Below are 22,168 nucleotides of genomic sequence, written 5' to 3' on the forward strand. Positions count from 1 at the left end.
TTCCATAAGTGATTCAAAACTGATTAAAATCAAAATTATTATTACTAATTTCATGACTATTCATTGGCTAGGTGGATTGTCTCTCCACTCACCTTGTCTCTTTGAGGTTGTCTTAATCTACTGTTTATAGATGTGGGTTATTCAAGCAGAGATCTCCCTTCCATGTGCATATAAGAAAAGGAGAAAGGCTTTGTTTTTCTGAAAGAAATTGCTTTACTGTTGAATGTTTTTGATGCCAGATAGGCAAAAAGGCAGGGTAAAAAAAGCCTGCTTTCCAATTTACTTTGTGAACAGAAGTTACTCTTCCTTTGAGCTCTCCCAGCTCTACTGAGAGAGCTTTTAATGCTAAAAATGAGAAAATTCAAGTCTCCTTGAGCAGCCCTCCTTCTTGATGCAAAAATGAGTTGGAAGGGAAAGAAAAATGTCCAGATAGAGATGCTAATGACTATTTCCAATTATTAGACAATCTATTGTATTTCAGGTTCTTGCTAGAAGGAAAATAATTTTGATGAGTCCATAGGGTTTTGATGCTGTAAATGCTTGTTATAAATGCTCTCTCAAGTATTGTACAAATTTTAAGTTTGATCTATATTTACTATGATGCTTACATATATCACAAATATAGTCTAGCAGAGACCAAACCTAACCCCCTACCCTCTGTTTGGGGTGATGTTCTGAGTTGCAACTGTAAATAATGATGAGACAGTGAAACTGGAACAATATAGAGCATTGTGCTGTTAAATAGTTTATTGATTACATGGCTATGTACCTTTTAGTACATGGTTAGCCACATCCATTTTTGAACGTAAAAATTCCAAGATAGGAAAGAACTGATATCAGCATAGTAATGATTTAACATTTCATCACTTGCTCAAGTGTTTATGATCTTTCCTAAAATATGTGTGATAATTTCTTTATGAGCAACAAAACAAGCTCTTAAAAACTTTATGCTAAAGACCCAATTCTGTTACAAAATGATAGTTTATTGTGGTCAAGTTCTACAATAAGTTTGTACAGGGCTGAATATTTGTGTAAGTATTTCTAGTAATCTGAATATTGAAGTTACGTATTCTTCATCTACAGAGCAAATATTCCTCAGGTAGAATGGGTGATAAATTTAAATGATTTTTAAAAACAATCTATTACACAGTTCTGGTTGGATTTTCTGCTGTTGTTGGTTTATCCACTACAGGTTTTGCCTGAAGCAAGGATGGACAGGACACACTGATTTATTTTCTAGACCTATCTCCTCTGGAAAATGAAAAAGTGTGACTGATTTTAATAATTCTCTTTCTACAGTGATTCAGTGTCAATAACAGTAAACTCTTTGCAGGCAAACACTACAAATATTATCAATAACTGGTCTTCAACAATTTTACCATGTGCAAAAGGGAATAGTGGGGGGAGGACAACAAAAGGATTGTGCTTTATTTTGTTCTATTTCAAAATTGGAGTAGGAATGTTTCTGAAAATAAGTAGTTAGAAAAAAAATGTTCAGTGAGAACTATTGGATTTCAAGGGGTTTGGAATGAAATCTGCCAATTTTCTTTTCAAACCATTCTACTTAAATATAACAAGGAATATTAAAAAATGCTTTAGAATACCTTAAAACATTGTTCCATTGAATGCAAAGTTTCAGACTGGTTTGAAATTACTTGCTTTTTTGTTGATTAATGGACCCAGATTTCTCATTTCAACAGTGCTTAGCCTCTTGAAAGTCTCCTGATGCTCTTTGCTAAGCAGACTGAATTTACCTCCTGGTGTACTTAGAAATTAATTAACAGGTCTTTATGGCCAGATAGTGCCTGCCCTATTCATGCTAAGTAGTGTTTTCCTTCTCAGAAAAATCTATCTTTTTCCATGCAGCTACCAAAACAGTAAAGTACTACTTAACCAAACAATGGTCATCTTGCTGCATGTGTTGGCAGATCACTTATAGACTTTCTCTGTGTAAGGCAAATACAACCATGCAATTTCACTTTGTCACCTTAACAAACATTTAAGAAAAGCAATAGAATCAAACAATATCAAATCAAAGGGCAAGGTTTCTAACGTGTTTTAGAGGAGCCATGTGAGAACTCAAGAAAGAAAGTTAAAACTCTGGACCAAGAAGAATACAAATAATATAATATAGTCTCTTACGAATTGAAGTGCTCAGTAAAAATCAGATTAGTTGATGTTCCTGTGATTGTGGTCAGTCCTCCAATGGTAGCAGAATAAGCAACACATAAACACATCACTTTGAAAATCCCACTGTATTTGTCCTTTTTGCTTTTTCTCTCTGCTTCAGCAGGTGGTAGGTTCTGCTTAGAAAGTATATACACCAATTAATATATAAGAAGGGCTCATCAGCAGGCATAAAAATAGAACTCAAGGATATCTCAGAAGAGCCTGACAATTTACTGGCAGTGTAATTGTCTGCAATGTGGTTTGGTTCACAGTTACACTGGTAGTACAATTATTCGTGTAAAGGTAAAGGAGGCAGAGTCAAATCCTGAAGTCCTTTCTGTGATCTGTCTTTATAGAAGAACTGCCTTTGTATAGACTGATACATATACACACACCTGATATATAGAGTTTTTACTCTGGTGAGGTTGCTTTAATTTGTGTAAAATAGACTGAGAGGACCAAACCAATGAAATAATATACAAGCAAAGTGTGTATGTGTGTGTGACAACACGTATATCTCTTATTCACATGTAACCAGCTTGATTGCTACCTGTGCCATGTTAGGTGTGGCATAGAAGTGAGATTTAGATTAAAACTAAGTTTCATTGCTTAATAAAAAGACACTTTATGTACCTGTTCCTTTCCTTTTTCATTTTCCTTTTCAACCGTGCTTACAGTACTACCCACACTGTTGTTATATCTAGAAAAAAAAGGCATGTATTGTAACAAACAGATATTCTATTTAGATGAATTCTTAGAACAGAATTTAGTAAATTAACAACAATTACCCATTAGCTTGTTTTTCTTTCTCTTTCCAGTCTGGGTTATCATATTCTCCTATATTTTCTGTAAGACAGTGATGCAAAGACAGATAAGAATTTAAGGGAGTAAAACTCGACGGGCTCCATCTGCATGTCTCATCCCAGGCAATCACTTCACATCATCCCATCAATACATTTGAAGGCACCAATCTCAGAAACAGTTGGTTTGTGTCCAACTCCTTCATGACTCCTATGCCCCCGAATCTGAATCTTCTAATGAGGAGAAATATTTTTAATTTACAATCCAGCTGTGTAGGCTTAGATTCAGTGTTCTTCCAACATTACCCTATGGCTTAAAGAGCTCCTTTCTTATGCTAACATTTAAGCCTTAGCGCATCTATAGCCATCATATTTCTTTCCAGCCGTTTTATGAGCCTGGTAAGCCAGCCTCTTCCCTTCTCCCCTCCTCTCATCCAACTGCCACCTTCTGCACCTGTTCAGTTTTAATTGATCTTTGTGATCATTACAGAGCTCACACACAGTAATCCAAGAGAAGTCTCACAGTGAAGCACATAATGGTGCCAATACTTCTCTAGCCATTTAATTGTACTTGCTGTGTACTTGCTGTAATTGTTACTGCTGAGTGAGGGTGGCAAAGACAGAACCGCTCCGTGCGCCTACCGTCCAGCTCCAGTGCTGGGTTGATGGAGCCATTAGAGCAGGACAGCTCCAGCTCATCAGCTTCTGCTTCAGCTCTGATGATCTGCTGAGCTACAGCTTCTACAATTGGCATCACCATGGCAGCAGCAGAAGTGTTGCTGAGCCACATTGACAAGAAAGCACAGCTAACCATGAAACCCAGCATAAGCCTGGAATAGGAGAGAAGAGTCTGTGACTGCTACAGTAGCACCTCCTATCATCAGTCTATTTAATATAAATAGAGAACTTTGTCAACAGAGAAGCTGAAACACTGAAAATTTAAAGCTTGTAATTCTGAGAACGTTTTTGAATTAATCTCGATCTAAGACACTGAAATTATCTTATTTTAGAGGTTCAAATATGTTATAAAGGGAAGCAGAAGCAATGATGTTTATTTACAGAATTATACTCTGTTTGAACCATCTTTGAAGAAAGAGCACCATGCATGTCACAAATTCAAACGAGCTAAAATGGCTACACTGATGATGTTATTAATCTCATACTGTACAGTCTAGGTCAAAACCCTGGAGTTATCACTTAGGCTGTAAAGTCCTCTAGATAGACCAGTTCATTTGTTATAGGAAGAAATATTAACAATTCAGTAAATGGTTGTTAACTTAGTTCTTAATCAGAGCATCGAGGCAAGTCTAGGCATTATTTGGGCTTCAGTAAACATCATCTTTGATATTAAATGGGAAAGGCAAGGTCATTAAATTCCTTAATCTGGTCTTGGCTCAACTTTTTAGAAGTTTATTACAAATAGATATGCAATACACTGAATTGCATCAGTGACTGAAAAAATCAAACATTCCATTTAATATCTGGTGAAGTTGGACTGCAAATTTAGAATACAGGTCACAATGTCCTTTTTCTTGGAGTTGGAAGGCATTTCTTGGAGTTGGAAGGTGCTGTCATTGTCATTAAACACCTGCCATACATCATCACAACGAGAGAATTGAGTGGAGGAATGGTGGCATTGCACCTTCCTCTCAGAAGACATCTATGCAATTTGTAAAGTTCTTTGCCCAGCCTTGATCAGAAGCTTCACAAAAAATGTCAAGCTTACTTAGTACATGAAGCCAATATAGAAATTATATAAAAATCATGTAAACATTATATGATGATATAAAAATACCATCAAAATGTCTCTCATAGCCTTTCATTTCAGCTAATAGCAACAACATTTCAAACAGGATTTTTTCTCAGTAGGGGAACCTTGTCTTTCCCTGTGCATTTTAATTGCATAGTGATGAAATGATCTGTAGACCAGCAAGTAACAGACTTGACTCAGCATAAATTGTCATCAGTAAGTAGTGCAAAACCCATTAATTTAGGCAGTTTTTTATTAGGTCCTCAGACAGAAGTTGAGGAAGAATTGTGTTTCTTATGCAGAAAATACGGGTCAGAATAAGCATACTGAATATGAATTTTCACACTGTAGAGAAATGCCATTTTAGTAGAACTTGTAAAGGTATTTAAAAATAAAAACAGATGACACTCACTAATGTATTTTAAAACTATTCATCATAAATTTCTAGCATTAGATAGATTGATGGTCAGGTGACCGTTTGGTACAATGTGGTGGGCTGTATTGAGGGACTCTAAAAGTGATTACAAAATAATAAAATATATCCTATCCTATTCAGCCCCAGTTTTTCTGCATTATTTTCCATGTGGTATAGTTAAAAAAATATTATGCATGGAGCCTTGGATAATTATTTCGTTATATCCAGCTATAAAGTCACTCTTTGCTTTGCAGTGCACACTCGGTATTTTATCACCCTTTGTAGTCCTTGCAGGTTGCACAGATACATTCACCTTTCTCTGCTAGTCTGCAGATTACACTGCATGGCTCAAGTGACAGGAGGCCTTTACAGGCTCATAGAATAATCTGGGCTGTAAAAGACCTTTAAGATCACCAAGTCCAACAATAAACATAACACCACCAGGTTCACCATTAAACTATGTTCTTAAGTGCTACATCTTCAAATACCTCCAGGGATGATGACTTAATCACCTCCCGTGGCATTCAGTTCCAATACCTGACCAACCACTCATTGAAGAAATTTTTCCTATTATGTAATCCTCCTCTGGCTCCACTTGAAGCCATTTCCTCTTGTCCTGTCACTTTTCACGTGGGAGAAGAGGCTAACCTTCCCCTGGCTACAGCCTCCTTTTCAGGGAGTTGTAGACAGTGATAAAGGCCCCCCTGAGACTAAACAACCCCAGCTCCCTCAGCTGCTCCTCATAAGACTCATGCTTCAGACCCTTCACAAGCTTCACTGCCCTTCTCTGGACTTGCACCAGCATGCCAATGTCTTTCTTTTTTTGGGCAAGGGGCCCAAAACTGAATACAGGATTTGAGGTGTAGCCTCACCCATGTTGTACTGGGGGATTATCACCATCCTGGTCCTGCTGGCCACATATTCCTGATACACATCAGTTTCTCCAGAAGAATACATAATGCAGAATCCAGAAGTCTCCTGCTATTTTACTTTCACTTCTACACCCTTTATGGCCTCTAATGCGGAGGTCTCCTGCAGTGATGTCTCTGCCTTGGGCTGGATGAGGCTCCAGTGTGCACAGGCTGCCCAGGGTCTGCTGCGAGTGGCTGAGGAGGGCACAGAGAGCACCACCATCCCTGCCATGGACACAGCTGGTGAGCAGCAGATGCTGAGAGGTGGTAGATCCTCTCCTTCACAGATCATCTCATCATAGTCTTATGATCCCTTTGCCATGATTGAAATGTGATAGAGATGAGCTAGTTATGAAGGATGCTTCCCCAGGGTCACAACTCTGTCTGCGGAGTTGCTCTTGGTATCATCAGCAGCTGGCTGCAGGTTTGACTGTCCACAGCAAGTTCCCCAGCAGTGTTCAGCTTAGCACTGCACACCATCCATTTGTGTTCTCCCTTTCAACTTTTCAGCTAAAAGTTGAGAATTAGGAGTGATCAAAAGAGAAGCTGAAATGACTAAACTTGCATAGCACAAGAATACAGCTTAAGATAATGGGAAGCAGTAGAACCAGAATGTAAGGAGAATTTTTCCAAACAGGAAGCTACCAGCTATCAGAAGAGACAGAACTAAACCAAATACATGTGATACTTAAAATTAGGTCAGTCAAATTACTGAGGAATAGAAATAATTCAGCATTCCCATGACGTTTCATTAGTTAAATCACCTAAGAGGCATCTTATTTTTTAGACCTGGGGTTTCTGGTTTCCTGACCATTTTCTTCCTTTCTGCTTCCTGGCAAGAAGTCATGAGCATGATGTATTCTGGGAAGCTAAACTTGCTCTGTAGATCTTATCTGCAGCCTTACTGGTACGCTGACAGATACATCTGTCAGCCTAAACCTTTTCTGCAAGTTTGTAAAGCAAGCAAAGAAAAATTTTTCACTTTGTAAGACATATGTTGATAATGAGTAAGCAGAGAGTGTGATTTCTTTTCCCTTATCACTTCATCCAGCTGAGGAAGTTCCTATCCTTTGATATTTTTTTCATATGTAGACAAAGGAAAACACCACAAGTAAATATATTGTGTTCATGTGTTTTTCCCTCCCCACCATCTGCTTAGTTTTATGATTTTTGCCCCCTCATTGTGTATTTGAACTCTTTTTGTAGGTTTGGGAATGTCCAGAATTTTGAAAACACTATTGAAAGAAAAATAATCAGCATAGAACAGATTTTATGTTGCAGGCATTAGGTGGGAATGTTCCAATGACCATCAGGGAACTGGACCCCAACATTATTCACAAATTAATCATACTTTTTGTTCAGAAGGATCGATCCTTATTATGAACAGAATCACTGCAGGGAACTTCCAGTTAGGATTTCCGCAAAATAATAAAGTGTCTCCTACCAACCAGTCATATCAATTTAAGTATCTACTTTGTTTGAGTAGAAAAGAAAGGCTGGATTTCTACTGTAGAAAAATCAGTAGGCAATTATTTCTGCAATACATAGCTTTTCACAAGTATTATTGTCCTTCAAGACATAGTTTAGCACATACCATGCAGGGTTGACACCCACCAGCATCACCATTTTTAAAGCCACTCTTTTGTGGAGATTCCATTTTTCTATTGACGTTGCCAAACAAATTACTCCAATTAGCAGCAGATGAAAGTCTTTAAAATAAGCAGATGCTACCTGAAATAAAAGAAAAAACAAAGAATAAAAAGGAAAGTAAATCCTTTGTTTTAAATTGTGAATTTTTCTTAACATTTGGTGTCATCATTTTTAATGAAAAAAAATACAGTAAGATTATACTATGAAATAAATAAAGAAAAAAAATTTTTGGCTTAAAATTAAATTATTAAGTTCATTGGAACTGTTAAATTCATTTAACCAAATGATTCAAGAATAAAAGCACAAAAGTGCATATGGTTAAAATAAAATAAAAAATAAAGGTTAGGATAGAACAACCTAAAATCATCAGTCACATCTCACATACATAGTAAATCACCAATGAAATGTTGTTTTTGTTACTTTTTAATCTATCCAACAGATAAAATAACAATTTTAAGCATAGACTTAGAGTATGACTATCTATGAAGTCATCTCTTTGGCATGAGGTGTTGCACTCAGCAGTTTGCACATGGGGTAATGATTGTGACATTCTGCCTCTATAATATTAAGGATATTTCGTAACTATCTAGCATTTTATTACTGACTGGCATCTAAGCACTAAATCACTATGTAGAAAAAATTATTAAAGAAATGTGAACAAGTCCTGAAGACAAAGCACGTGAGCAAGTCTTGAGTCAGAACTATTGTGATTGGCACTCAGCAAATCCATAGATTTGCCTGACAGTTTTCAACATTAAGCATTTCATTCTTTGGAGTTTTGGTTCCTGATATGCACAATATAAAAGAGAGAAAAACAAATGTTACCTGCTTGGATCCCATTATACCAAACAACGGATACATAAAGGCAGGGAGCAAAGCCGAAACAGCCAGTGGCAAAGCTTCTGTGAGCCAAAAGATGGCAACTACAAACAATGTGTATGCACATTCTGCTTCCTAGAATACAAAAGGCACCAATAAAAACATGAGTTGATCATCTACGGCAAAAAGAAAAATCACAATTCAAAAACTACAGCTACACCAGTAGAGAACTTCCCTACACCTGGAAAAAGTATGAGTCCAAGGACCGGCATTTAGGCTACTTATTGTGTGCTATTGACAATCCTGCTAAGATATGAAATGTAGTCAGTGAAATAGTTCTAGTGAGTTTTTTTCTAAGAGATAGTAAAATTATTTAAATTCTACCACTCAGGAAAGGTGGGAAAAAAAGTCAGCTGCCTATTCCTTCGAGGACAATTAATCATCTAGGTCATCTGGAGCATTCTCAGGCCATGAAATCCCTGTAAATCAAAACCATTCTGCCTGTGTAAGCAAACCTTTAAGCCTCTAGGAGTACTCACAGTTAATAATAGGTCAAATTTTTTCTCTCCTAAAGTTTTGTCATCAGTATCAATAAGGCAAGGATATAATCTAACAAAAAAAGGTGTCGTGCAAGACTCACAAGAAACACCACTATTGTTTTTAAGGCTTGTAATTTTAGCAAGTGTTTTTTGTTTCAGCTCCTGAAAAGCAGGAGTTTTTTATTTTTTTCTCCTTTTTTTTTGTCCCTGGGAGAATAACTTTCAAGGCTGCCTGTAAAATGCAGCCCCAGACAAACATAATGAGATGGAGTAAACCTAGTTTCTTCCAGAGTATTAGAAATCTCTTTTTTGTAGTTTTAAATTTATATTTCTGCTTTTAAGGAAAATGATTTGGAACCCTTAGTGCCCCTGGTTAGGGTATGAAATTACTCAACAGCAGCATAAATGGTTTGTACTGGGAAAGGAACAGCTTAATTATGTGGCTCTTGGAATCTTTGACTGGAAAACAACAATATTAAATCATAGTCAGCAGTGGCTATCATTTATTATGGGGAAGAAGTCTGTGTTATGTATGAAACAATTTGAGAATATCCATTCACCTAGCAAATGTTCATCTCACTTAAGTCCTACCACATTAAGAGTTTCCTCTCAGAAAGGAAACCGAAATACTGGAACTGTGATGTGAGAGCATGAAGCACATTGCTCTGTAACCACCACCAATCTGTGATGCAAGGACTTCTGAACCAAACTTTCACATATTGTCATATATGGGATGTATAATGCACAGATGATAACACATCACAGAATTCCATTTCGTTATACTGGCATCAGAGCTGTACCAAATACAGTCACTAGCAACACTGTTAGATAGCGGTTTCATCAGCTTGGAGCTGTCACAAGAGTTAGTGAATGCCAGAATTTATTTTAAGTTAAATAAGACTATGATGTCCTGTCATAGATTTTTCTCTATTTAGGAACCAGAGGGAATTTATCAGGTCATTGTTTTCAGTCATTTCCTATCAGACAACACAAAATGTGATGAACTTAAAATCCTTCATTAAACAAAAAAGTAATTGCAGCTCTTTTCCTGACAATTCATCTTCATTGCCAATCATACAGAGCTGTTTAAAAGTGTCCAAAAAGTAATAATGAGAACAAGATTTTTAGTATAGTCCAGATGTTGTTAGAACACAAATACATGATTCAGATCTTCATGCATCCAGTACATAATTTTATGTTGAAGCTGTCTTCTCTACATTTCTGTGCAAATACACTGAGTTGACCAAAAAAAAAAAAAATCACAATGCAAACACCATTATTCATTTAAGGTCCCTTCCAACTCAAACTATCTGTGATTCTGGTAATCTGAAAAGGTCTGGGAATCTCAGTCTTTACATACAGGTGCAAAATAATTATCTCTCCAAGCAGGTCACTTACTTTGGTTTTGATGATAAGTGGAAGTGGAAGTAAAAGCAGTGGGGTGAGGACAATGAGCAGGAACCTTCGGTAAACCAGGAGGTAGCTAAGAATCTTCATGGTTGATGTCTGTTTAGATGAACTTTCCTGAAGAAACTGCCAAAAAACATGTTGGACTTTAAATAGCTGACTCTGATTAATATTTTTCCAAGCTATCACCTTTAGCCATTGCTAAAGCAGGCCAGTAAAGCAAGTTAAAATTAAATCTGGGTCTTTATTGTTTTAGTGAGTTTATTAACAGTAGGTTGATAAGATAAGTGTTAGCCTTAAACCAAAGCTAGATGTCAGCTCTCTCAGGACTTTCTCTCCCTGCCCTTCCTCATAACAAGTTTATGTAATTACAACAGGTTTTAGACAGCTAATAAATAAAAACTTCAGGTGGTCTCCCAGTCACTGTTGACTTACGTAGGAAGTCAAAACATATAACACACATAGAATATATGTTCAAAACCAGTTGGGGCATTTATGAGAAATCATATGCAAGATTATTTTATTGAACAGAATTAAAAACTCTTCATCGTCATCTCCATCTGTGGAGATATTCAGAACTTGATGGGACAAGATCCTGAGCAACCTGACCTGAACTTTGCTCTGCTTTCAGTAAAAGGTTGGACTAGATGACTTGCAGAAGTGCCTTCCAGCCTCAGCCTTCTTGTTGCTTTTATCTGTCTAGAATCTAAAGTATATAGGGAAAACAGGGACTTTTTTTCTGTCTTGCCAGGCAGGGAATAGTTCATTTTCTCTTCTCATGCAGAAACAGGATAAGGTTTTTTATGTATATCATTTAAAGTTTTGAGGAAGTCTAAGAGTGGGAGACTTTTTGAAACAGAAGTCAAAAATAAATAAATTCTTCTGTCCTCTTTTTCAATAAAAAGAAAACTTGGTGCTGTCTTTGTAATACAAAAAAAATAGCATCAAATAAAGAACAGGAAAAGATAGGAAAGAAGCTTGTACACTATCTGTGGGTGAAGATTAAAAGGGGGAAGAACACATTGTTTTGTGCTTGAGATCTTACATAAAGAAGAAAATTGGAAGAGGAGACAGATGAAGGACTGTTTGAACTGCCATCAGATCCATCCAAAGGACAGGTAATAAAGACAGATTTTTGCTATTCATATAACCTTTTGATTATAAGAATCCTATGTGTCAGGGTGCAGGCAAAAGAAGTGATCAGATTGTCATTTTGAGTACACACTTCTGGGTTCAGGAAGGTAGGACTTTGGCTACGGGAAAGCAGTACCTCATAACTAACTCTCAAAAAGCAATTGCCTGAAAACCCAAAGGTGGGAAATGAACTGGGAAAGTATAATGAAGTAACAGCCTTGCTACTGGGGAACTGGGAAAACAGCTTTGACGCTACCTAGGGAGCTGAGACTGAGACTTCCTGGGAAGATAATGTAAGGGATTAAAGATGTTCAAGTGAACTGGTAACTTTTGAAAGGGGCTGTTCTAAATATATAACTTGTTTAAACAATTCAGAGACAGCATTAGGAAATCTTCAAATATCCAAAAATCAAAAAAGAATTGTGTGTGGTCTGGAAAAATCTGTGCTATAAAGGAATAACAAACATTTAGACTGATAAATTCAGAAGGACTGTGATATGAAATATATTTCTGTTGGAGAAGTCACAGAAAATTTCTGTTAAAGTATCAGAACTAAGAGGAGATGAGAGGAGAGTAGAGAGATTTAGTAAACAAAAAGGAAGACAAACTGCAGACAGTGCTGGAGTATTCAACACTTTCTTTTCTTGAGTCTTCACGAAGGTAAATGGCAGTCAATTAAATTAATTTTAATATGAAAAAGAGAATGCACTATGGGGACAGTGCAGGTGGGATTAGTGGATATTTAGATTTAATATATGTATTCAAGTCAACAGTTCCAGATGAAATTCAACCATAATTCATGGGTGATAATTCACGCAGTAATCTGAGAACTATTTTAGAATATATTTGAATATATTTTGTTATGCCAAATATCTGAAAAACTGTGGAGTATTACAAGTTTCTAGAAAACTGGTCAGACATAAATGGAAATTAAATATGTCACATGAACTCAATTTAGTTTTCTGCTTTTACGGGGCAACTAACTTAGTGACCAAAGATGTAAATTATATCCATTTCATTTTACTTCAATAAATTTTTAGATAAACTAAAAGCAAGTCAGAGGTAAGCATAAAAGAAATGCTCTAGGGGAAATTATGCCTGTATGTACAAATTATTTCTTAAAAATTGTTCTTGAAGAGCAGTTGCAATTGTTTTTACATCATACTTTGAAGATATTTCAAATGGGATCCTTAAGAGGTCTATTCTGCTTAGTTTTCTAGACCATATTTTTGATAATGGTTTTGAATCATAAACTAGTAATCAGCAGGACAAAGATAATACCCTCTAGCTGATACTAGACCATTAAATCTGCTTTTTCAACATTCTTAGACAATCACGGCTATAGCAAAATGCCGTGTGGAGATAGGAGTCCAGAACAAAAGAGAAAAGGGAAAGAGACTTCCAGTCCTGATTCAATTAAATATTGCTAATGAAGAGTAGAAATTGTCCTGCATAATTAACACTGAAATTCTAAAGCCTGTCTGCAGGTCCCTGGTCAGCTATCAGAGACAGTCAGGGCAGAACAAGGAGTTACACCGAGGAGGTTTCCTTCCAAACTTACGCTGAGATGTTTCTGGAGCAGTCAAGCTTCTACAGGTAGCCTGAGAATGGACTAACAGACAGATGCTCAGGGAGAGATTGAATTTGCAGTGGATAAGTTTAGTGGAGGAGGGCTGAAGGTTTTCTGAAAAAATGGAATTTGGGACAAAACTTTTCTTACAGGCAGGAAGCTGGAACAAGAGAGAATATGCAATCCTGCTTATGAGAACTTTAAACACCCAGCTCTCCATGTGAAGACAAAAGTGGTTTTAATGTGATCTGAGGTGTTATGGAACAATTATGAAAAAAATTACAAATTCCGTTTGAAAAATAAATAAGGATGTAGATGCAACACTGGAAAAAATTTAAAAAGAGACTGAGTTTCTAGAAAGAAAGAATATTTCTAGTTATGCTACCCAGTGCTAGCTGATCTGGGTCAGTATTGATCCCTTAATCCCAAGCCTTCTTGGAATGCTTTATTTAGTTTTGTTATTTCTTGTGTTAACTGTGCACAACCCTTGTGTATTTTCTCAGCAGCTGAATTGAGTTTTCTGGTTCATTTTTTTCAGCCCTCAGGAAAGCCTGTGGGAATGGTCCTTTTATGCTGAAGTTTTGTGTAGATAGCTGTATTTGCAGCTTGGTTGAGGACTGCTATTTCTCTTTCATACTTGAAGAAGGCCTTGTGTGCTCAAAAACATAATTGTGTGGGACAACAAAGCAGAAGGGTTTGAGAAAGAGAAAAGAAAAACTCAGGTTCTTCCAAAAGCTGATTTTCAATAAAACAAAGGAAGACTCAAAGACTCATATGAGAGATCCAGTTACGGGGAATGAGATGGCAAGAGGGGCATCATCACACTCCAGTAAATACAATCAATGAGACAGCAGTCGTGTCCCCACTTTCTCTTAGCAGAGAAAGAAAAACAAGTTCAAACTTTCCTGGGCACTACGAGATTCTGTAGAATGCATATTCCAGGACTCGTAGTCAGCTTGTGAGTTCTCTCTCGAGTGATCCAAAAGAACTGTTTTGACTGAAGCCCTGAGCAATAAGCTGTTGCACAGACCAAGCAGCATATAGTTCATGCAGTCCCTATGGGCCACTCCAGACAGGTCAAGAAGAGAGAAATGTTCTGTATGTCACTGAGGAAGCATGACTCCACTGGAGTCTCTGGCAGGAGGCACCTGCAGACACCCCAGGTCAGCAGCATCAAGGATGTTGGAGCCAGGGCCATAGGGCAATTTGCTCAAAGACGTGGGCACAACTCATGGGTAATGTGGAAGAATGGGGATATCTATTTTATGTCCCAAGGACATTAAACCCCGGGGAAAAATAAAATGTGATTTGATTTGCATATTATAGGAAGTACTATGTCTAGAATCACCTGAACCAATGGAGAATGAGCCTTGCAAGAAGAGAGGCAAGCACAGCGATGACCCAGTGTGAGCCAACAATTTAACACAATATGCCGTCTCTCCTGTCGGGAGCAACCACCATAACACATGAAGGCAAAGTCATGCATCAAACAACTCAATGGACATTTTAAGAATGTTTTACAGGGATGATCCATAGACTGCAGGAATCATATCTGTATATATATGTATCACATGATAGGAAAGAGAGTGGTGCTTATTGGTAAGGTTGTATTGGATAGTGTAAGACCCGAGCATGACATACATTGTATGGACTCAAGGGCAGAGATTGAGCGGGGATGGATGGACTTTGTTCATGGCAGTCTGTATGGTGCTGGTTTGGACCATGTGATGTTTTGAAAATGTGACTAAAACTGTAGATAACACACCTGTGTTTTGGTTATTGCTGAGAAGTCTTTCTACGGCATTAAGATATTCCCACTCTGCCCTCCCAGTGAGTAGCCGGGGGTGTGCAAGAAGTTAGGAGGGGACACAACAAAGGCAATTGACACAAACTGATTAAACGGGACATTTCCTGCCATATAAAACCATGTTTAGTGACAAAAACTGAGGGGAGGAGGTATTCTGGGATGAGAGACATTGCTCAGAGACTGGCTAGGCATTGACCTATTTCCGGGAGGTAGTTAGTCTTTATTTTTGTACTAATTATTCCATGTTATTATTCCTCTTTATTTTGCTTATTAAATGTTTTTAACCCACAGGTTTCTCACCTTTGCTCTTCCTATTGTCTCCCCTGTCCCACTGGAGTCAGAGCAGCTGAGTAGCTGGGCGGTGCTTAGCTGGTGAACCGAATCAACCCTTGTCAATGGCCTTGTATATTACAGTACCACTCTCTATCTTAACACACACTTTAAAACATTTTGATCATCACAGACACAATGGTAATATTACCAAACCAAAAAGAACGTTTCAGTTAAGCAATTCTTCCTGAGAATTTCAAAGCATGCAGAATTTAGTACAACATGCAGCAGGGCAGGATCCACAGATACGTGAAGGAAGGGGGAAAAAAAAATTTCCTTGTCAAAGGTTGATCATGCAGGATTAGCAGGACACCTTTACGGAGTGAGATAAGCACTATTTTAGAGCAGCACTCAAATCTATAAGGAAAGGTTTTTTTACACCAATTTATGACTAATTATAGTAACAGAAATATCACTACAAGAACTGCAAGATGAATAAAGTGTTACCCAAAGGGAAGAAATCGGTGGAAAAACAGTCAGGGCAAAGGAATGTTATAAAAGCAGCTTCCCAAAGACATTTAAAGGATTTATGCTTCTACAACATTATATTAATGATTCTCAAAATGATACTTATTGATAAAAATGAGAAGCATTACCAAAAATATTAAGTTTTTATATAAGAAGAACTTGAATTCTGAAGTTACTATGTTCTACTATGTAGAGGACAGAGAGGAAAGCTCCAGAAATGGCCTGGGTGAGCACTGTGGTGGGATTTACTTCTGATTTTACACATCCATATCTAAATTGATCACCATAACCTTTGTTTCACAATCTACAGATAGATGTAAGTACTCCCATCCTGCTCAGCTGAGGTGCTTTAACCAGGCTGAGGTGAATTACAGAGTGTTTCTCTTCACTGACTACAAAGCCTTACGCAAGACATCTAACTTTTAGATGTCTGTGGTAGGACAGACTTGTTTTAGCCTCTGCTTGTTTGGGAAAAAGTCTTAAGAAGCTCTCTGAAGTCAAGAATAGCTGCAAAAGACCTGGAGCACTGAACAAAGAAACAATCTTCTTTCCTTTGATCTTAGGGTTTAAGCAAATGGATATAGCATGTACCCATACTAAACAAGATTTTATCAGAATTTCAAAGTCCATTATTGTTGTTGAATAAGTAGCTTTCACTCCTTATCATTGAAAAAAAAATGGAAATCACCTCTTTTTCTGTATTAACTTGCCAGTGGTTGGGATCAAAGGGGTTCATTATTGCCAGAGAAAAATTAAGTATCTTTAGTACAAACCCAATACTGATCTCCACCTTTAGAAAGATGCCATTGAGAATAAATTTTCACTAAATAGAAAGCATGGAAATTAAGTCACAAGCACTAATTCCCCAAGATCTGGCATATTCTGCAAGGCTTTTAACAAGCACAGGAAATTTTGCCCGTTTCCCATTGTTGCTGCTCATTATTTTTCTTTAAAAACACAAAAGCTTTTGGGACTGAAAATTCTATTAACATCCCCCTAAAACACAGAGAGAGAATTAAACTCTCCTTCTCCTTCACTTTTTCTTATTGCAGAAGTGAAAGCGGAACTGCACTGAGTGCAGTTCCACAGTGGTGGAATTGGATGTGTGGTCACATGTGTCCCATCCTGAAGTTTTCCAATTTCTAAGTACATATCCAAGATGATAACAACAACTCTAAATGCTCCAAAAACTAGGTTAGTAAATCTTAATGGAAACGTAATTGTATTTTAAACTGTGTTTTTTCTTTTTTAAAAGTATCTCCTAAGGAACAGTCTCTTCTAAGCTTAGCAGAATGCTATCACAGACAATGAGATTTGTACAGAAAAGGAGGTGAACAATCAAAACAAAAGTACCTTTCTGGAATTACAATAGCATGAAATTCTGAGCAGTATGTGAATTTACAGATTGAAGATGGAGACTTCTGAAATAATTCAGGTGTTTTATTCCTATGTTCTTGGCCTGGCACGCTAAACAGCTGTAGTTAAAAAAACTACTGAACTCCATTTATTTTCATAAGATTCCTTGCATTTCCATTTCTACACTACAGAACAGCTGAGAAAGTTCTCTCTGAAAGAGATCATTGATACCTTTTGGAGAAGCAGTTCACAGAAACCAGATTAAATCAATTTTGATCATGTGATGAGAGAGGAAACACATTTTATACCTACATTCAGACTGTATTTCTGAATGGAAGAAATCTGACATGTTGAATACACTTCCACACTCCTTACTGCATAAAAGCAAACAAACTGAAAAGAAACAAAATCCAATTCCTTTACATTGAGAAGTTCACTATGCATTGTAAACATGATCCTTTTCATTTTGAATAGAAACCCACTGTACCTAAAGGCCATTAGTGTAATGATTTTTCATGATGACCTGTACTTAGAGCCATTTTCTTTGAATCAGTTCAAGTGCTTCAGAAGGAGCTGCCCTGCTTGGAGCTTGCCCAATGATTTGCTCCACCCTTATTCCAGAGGCTTCACTGAATGCCTTGACTCCTGGACATGGTTGCCTAGTGTGTTCCTTTTAGGGACAACAGACTTACGCCTTTTGGCAACTGACCCTTGTCATAATCTGGCAAACTTCCCTCGCCAATAATAAATTCTCCCAATGTTTACATTTCCCCTGCCCAAAGGCCTACTGCTGTCATGTTGAAGAAAGGCAGCTCAATTTTGAAGAGTAAATTCTGTTTGATAAGGATGCATTTTCATGGATTACTTCTTTTATTATCACAGGAATTCTCTGAGGGAGCAGGAAAAAAAAATCACCTGAGAAGTTATTATTTTTGAAAAGGTTAATGCTTGTGTGATGAAAACTGACCAAGTGCAAATTCTCTCATTTCCACAGAATTAATCTGCACGAATTAGCATGCATCTTTCTTAGTTTAGATGAGGAGCTTTCATTGAGTTGGGGAGCAATCCCCTTAATGTCTCATAATTTAGCAACATGAGACTTATATGCCATGCTGCGAATGTTTTTTTTCTTGCAAAAAATTGATTTCTTCTGGGATGCAAGATCAACCTCTTAACAAGAGAGCATATTGATAGCTGTCATTTAATCAACAGTAAAGGAAAACATGTATTTCAAGGAAAATATATTCCAGCGAACAAAGACTAAAATTCAGATGTGAAATCACACTATAAGTCCCACTTTGATTCCCACAATGTGTTTATTAAAGTAATACAGGAGAGAAAAATATTCATCAGTAATTGCTTTACCATTAATAATTTGTTTTAAAACAGACCAAGCTCAGAGATCAGGTCCAGAGTTGCACTGAACCATATTTTAGGGCTCTTCTAATTTGTTTCATTTGAATGTGATTCAGTATTAAAGTCTAACAGCATGGAAGATCAGGGAGCACTAATGATTAGGCTTGACTAGCACCATCCCCTTCTCCCTTATTTTAAAATAATTACTTATTTCAGGTTCAAAGCAAGCTCTAAATGAATATTGTACAGCCATGCCATTTTTGTGGAAAGAATCAGAATTCCTCTTAATTGAACTTAAGAGGATATATAGAAAAATGCATAAAGATGCTATTACTTTGTTATTAGATGTAATTCTGAGCCTCCCACAGATCCCGGGAGCACCCCGGTTCCAAGCTGGCCAGCTCAGTCCCACGAGGCTGAGACCCCAGTCTCCAGGGTTAATGGGCTCATGCAAGTTTACATCAGTGGTGGGCAAGGCCTCTTCAACAAGAGATTGCAACAAAAATTTAGGAGATGGATTTACAATATGTCAACTATTAGCCTTGTGTGGCAGATATGAAGCAGAAATACATGGCCATAGATCATGTTGTATCAGTGATAGCAAAGTCACTTGAAACAAAGACACTTGTTCATGTGGCCAGCCTACACTCCCAGCAGCTGCTGCCAAAGCCAAGACCAGCTGAGCAATTTAATTTTGGAAACAGCTCATGCCTTAGAAATATGGGTTCCCCCTCTCTTAAATTTCTAACATGCAAGATTTTTTTGCTTTTAATCTCGTTTCAATCTGATTAAAAACAAACACAAGTTTGTATATTAACAGCTCCTGCAACCTGGAAACACAGAGCCTTTGCCAGCTCTACTGACCCACTTGCCTGAAGGATCCGCTTACATCTGGGAGGTCAAATCACCAGATACAGTGGGTGTAAATCAGGAAGAAAGTGGCAAAATCATACTTTATGGGTCAATAAACTGAAACATCTTTTATGTCTTACAAATCAACAGTATTTCTTTTCAATTACATGGAAGGCCTCATTAGCTGTACATTTCCAATTCCCAAGAAAATATGAAGGACAAAGAGGGTAGAGATGCAACACCACAAATATGTAAAGTATGGCAATCTGGAATTCCTTACTGAAATTCATTATGGAGAGATATCAGTCACTGTTTCCTCTAACCTGGCTTCAGGTCACTACCTTTTTTCTTAATCTTTACAAGGATTAACAATCAGCCATATATAGCTCTGTAAAAGATTTACAGATTTACAGGTTCAAATGGCAGGAATGAGCTTCAGATATCCAGCCAAACTTCCTATCCTCATGGTTCTTCCAAATTAAATCCTAGTATATGTTCTCTTCCCCACCACCCCTCTTTCCCAAAGTAAAATTAAATTCATCCAACCACAGTGGAACAATAACTAAAAATAATACCAAAAAATTGTATTTTGTTCTGACTTTTTCAGAACAGGGTCTGGGTTTTTTTTCTAAAACATATCCAGAGTGATTATAACTTTACTTATGAAGAAGGCAGAAGAATACAGTTCAGGGGTAAAGATGTTTTTGTGTCCTGCTGGGTAGCACAGCACAGCAGCACTGGGCTCCCAAGGGATGGATTCTTAACAGAGCAAACTCAATAGCAGTAGCGCAAATTAGCTTCTGGGCCAACTCTTGGACACACTTTAAACAAATTGTCAACATTTCAACAAAATTATCCTTTCCTTTACATTCCTGATGTGTGACACAGCAGCTTTCATGGAAAAAAACCCCCCATAACACTCCTGGTCAACTTCCCTTATGCTATGAAAATTGTTGTTTTCCACCTAATTCATCAGTTCAAGATCTCTTTAGAACACAATTACTTATCAATACAAAGGAAATACTTCTTGAAAACAAATTACATTCCCAGCTGTGGTACTCAAGGCCAGATTGATACAGAACCAACTGTTTGGGCTCTCTCTGTTCTAACCCTTGATGAGGGCAATACAACGCCCTTCTTCTGTCTCCAGTAATAAGACTGGCACAACTCGATGCTGGCTCATCCCACACATCAGCTTTTCCTATGGGACAACGTCACCGGGCTTGCTGCTTTCCCCCGAGAAGAGGCAGCTGCTGGTTAACAGCAATCATTGGTGAGCAGGCACACTGCTCCTGCCTGCCCAGAGCTGCCAGCAGGGCGCAGAGGCTGGCTCTGCAGCCCTGGTCCACAGCAGGGCTGATAGCTTGACCTTCAAAATCAGACCAGTCTCTTCTGGCTGCTGAGGTCAAGACAGCTGGGAATAGAGATGTCTGCCATGTGTGCTAACAGCCCCATCAAGGGGCTCCCATTTCACTTCGGGTCCTTGTGCAGTAGCTGTGTGCAGATAGTAAGTACTGCTAACCCACTGCAGCCAAGTCGGCAGAGTGGTCATGATGTCTCTTAAAAGATAAATATGTTGTGTGGCTATGCAGAGAAACACCACTTTCCCCAGGTATTCTAAGCAATTGACAATGGGAGGCTAATGAGAATTTCTGTCAGATTCTGAAAACTCTCCTGGCTACTCAAGCAGTCTGCAAATTCCTCTGTCACAAGGTTCAATGCCTCCACATTCCTTTGCAGAGTGTCAGGGTGATCTAACAACAGGAAACCTGCTGTTGCTGGTTGCAGAGCAACCAAGGAGAGAAATAATCTGTATTATAACAATTTGGTCTTCAACCAGGCTCAAGTTAGTAGTGGTGGGGCCAGGGAATAGCTGATCACAGCTGTGTGATGAGACTGCAAGCTTTCTACAGTGTTTAAGTATCCTTGGTAAACCACTTTCTTACAAGTCTCCTCAAAAACAACTGACTTGAAAGCTTTAAAAAACAAACAAACAAACAAACAAACAACCCCCTAAACCAAACAGGCTTTATTATAATATAAAGTGAGTCAACTAACATTTTAAACAGAAAAAAATCAACTACTTAATATGCTAAGAAAATTAAATAAATCAATATTACCTTTTTATACAGACCTCTCCCACTCCAAAACAGTCCTTTATTCTGATGTTGGTTTAGGTAGTTTTCTGGCTTCCTGACCAGAGAAAATTCTGCACAGCCCCCCCTGATGTGGACAGTTTTCCCTCTGTGCCTGTCAGGGCTGGCCAGCTGCTCTCTGCTCCTTGCAGCGGTTCCCATCTTTGAGCTAAAGGTTCCCATCTCTGTGCCCTGATCCCTCCCTGACAGCTTTTGAACCTGCCCAGTCCCTCAGCATGCTCCCTCATGAGCAAGTTCCCCCATCTTGCCTTCTGTCCAGATGGCTGCAGCCAATTAACTTTTTATTTAAGTGATCAGCATAAATACATCTGTAGCAACAAATCAAGTGTTAAATTTGCCTGGGTCAAAATTTCTCAATTGCATGGACCAACCGGCTTTTTGGTGGCCAGCACTCAGGGTTAGATTACTTAGGCCCTGCTGCTCAGCCCTGGGGGCAAAGGGAACTGTGCTGTCCACAGCCTTGTTAAAAGCCATTAATTCTGTTTATATCTTCCTCACCTGTCTTGTCTCTTGACAGGCCACACAGTAAATTCAGCAACCTCAGACATTCGTGTAGAAAGATCTGGCAGCATCACCAGGGCTGTGCTGTTACTGCCACATTTTGGTCACCTCAGCAGCCTGCTTTGCACCCTGGCTGCCTTCTCTGAGACCAAGGTGACACACATCAGCCCTGTTCCCT

The 22,168-nt window shown here is 38.1% G+C and overlaps 1 protein-coding gene across 1 annotated transcript in view; it reads right to left on the reverse strand.

The window, feature by feature from the left end:
* The window catches only part of SLC13A1 (solute carrier family 13 member 1), a 50,293-nt gene that overhangs the window by 17,228 nt on the left and 10,897 nt on the right, over positions 1-22,168 (reverse strand). The window contains exons 2-8 of the mRNA XM_042018171.1: positions 10,452-10,586; positions 8,521-8,649; positions 7,640-7,776; positions 3,612-3,799; positions 2,958-3,015; positions 2,803-2,869; positions 2,143-2,303 (exon numbers count right to left, since the gene is read on the reverse strand). Of these exons, the coding sequence (XP_041874105.1) occupies positions 2,143-2,303; positions 2,803-2,869; positions 2,958-3,015; positions 3,612-3,799; positions 7,640-7,776; positions 8,521-8,649; positions 10,452-10,550 (839 nt within the window). The 5' untranslated portion in view covers positions 10,551-10,586. The remainder of the gene's footprint in view (positions 1-2,142; positions 2,304-2,802; positions 2,870-2,957; positions 3,016-3,611; positions 3,800-7,639; positions 7,777-8,520; positions 8,650-10,451; positions 10,587-22,168) is intronic.

The sequence above is a fragment of the Corvus kubaryi genome, unplaced genomic scaffold (genome assembly GCF_017639235.1).
Source record: "Corvus kubaryi isolate FWS band 111438036 unplaced genomic scaffold, C.kubaryi_AGA036_p1.0 137, whole genome shotgun sequence".
Classification (NCBI taxonomy): domain Eukaryota; kingdom Metazoa; phylum Chordata; class Aves; order Passeriformes; family Corvidae; genus Corvus; species Corvus kubaryi.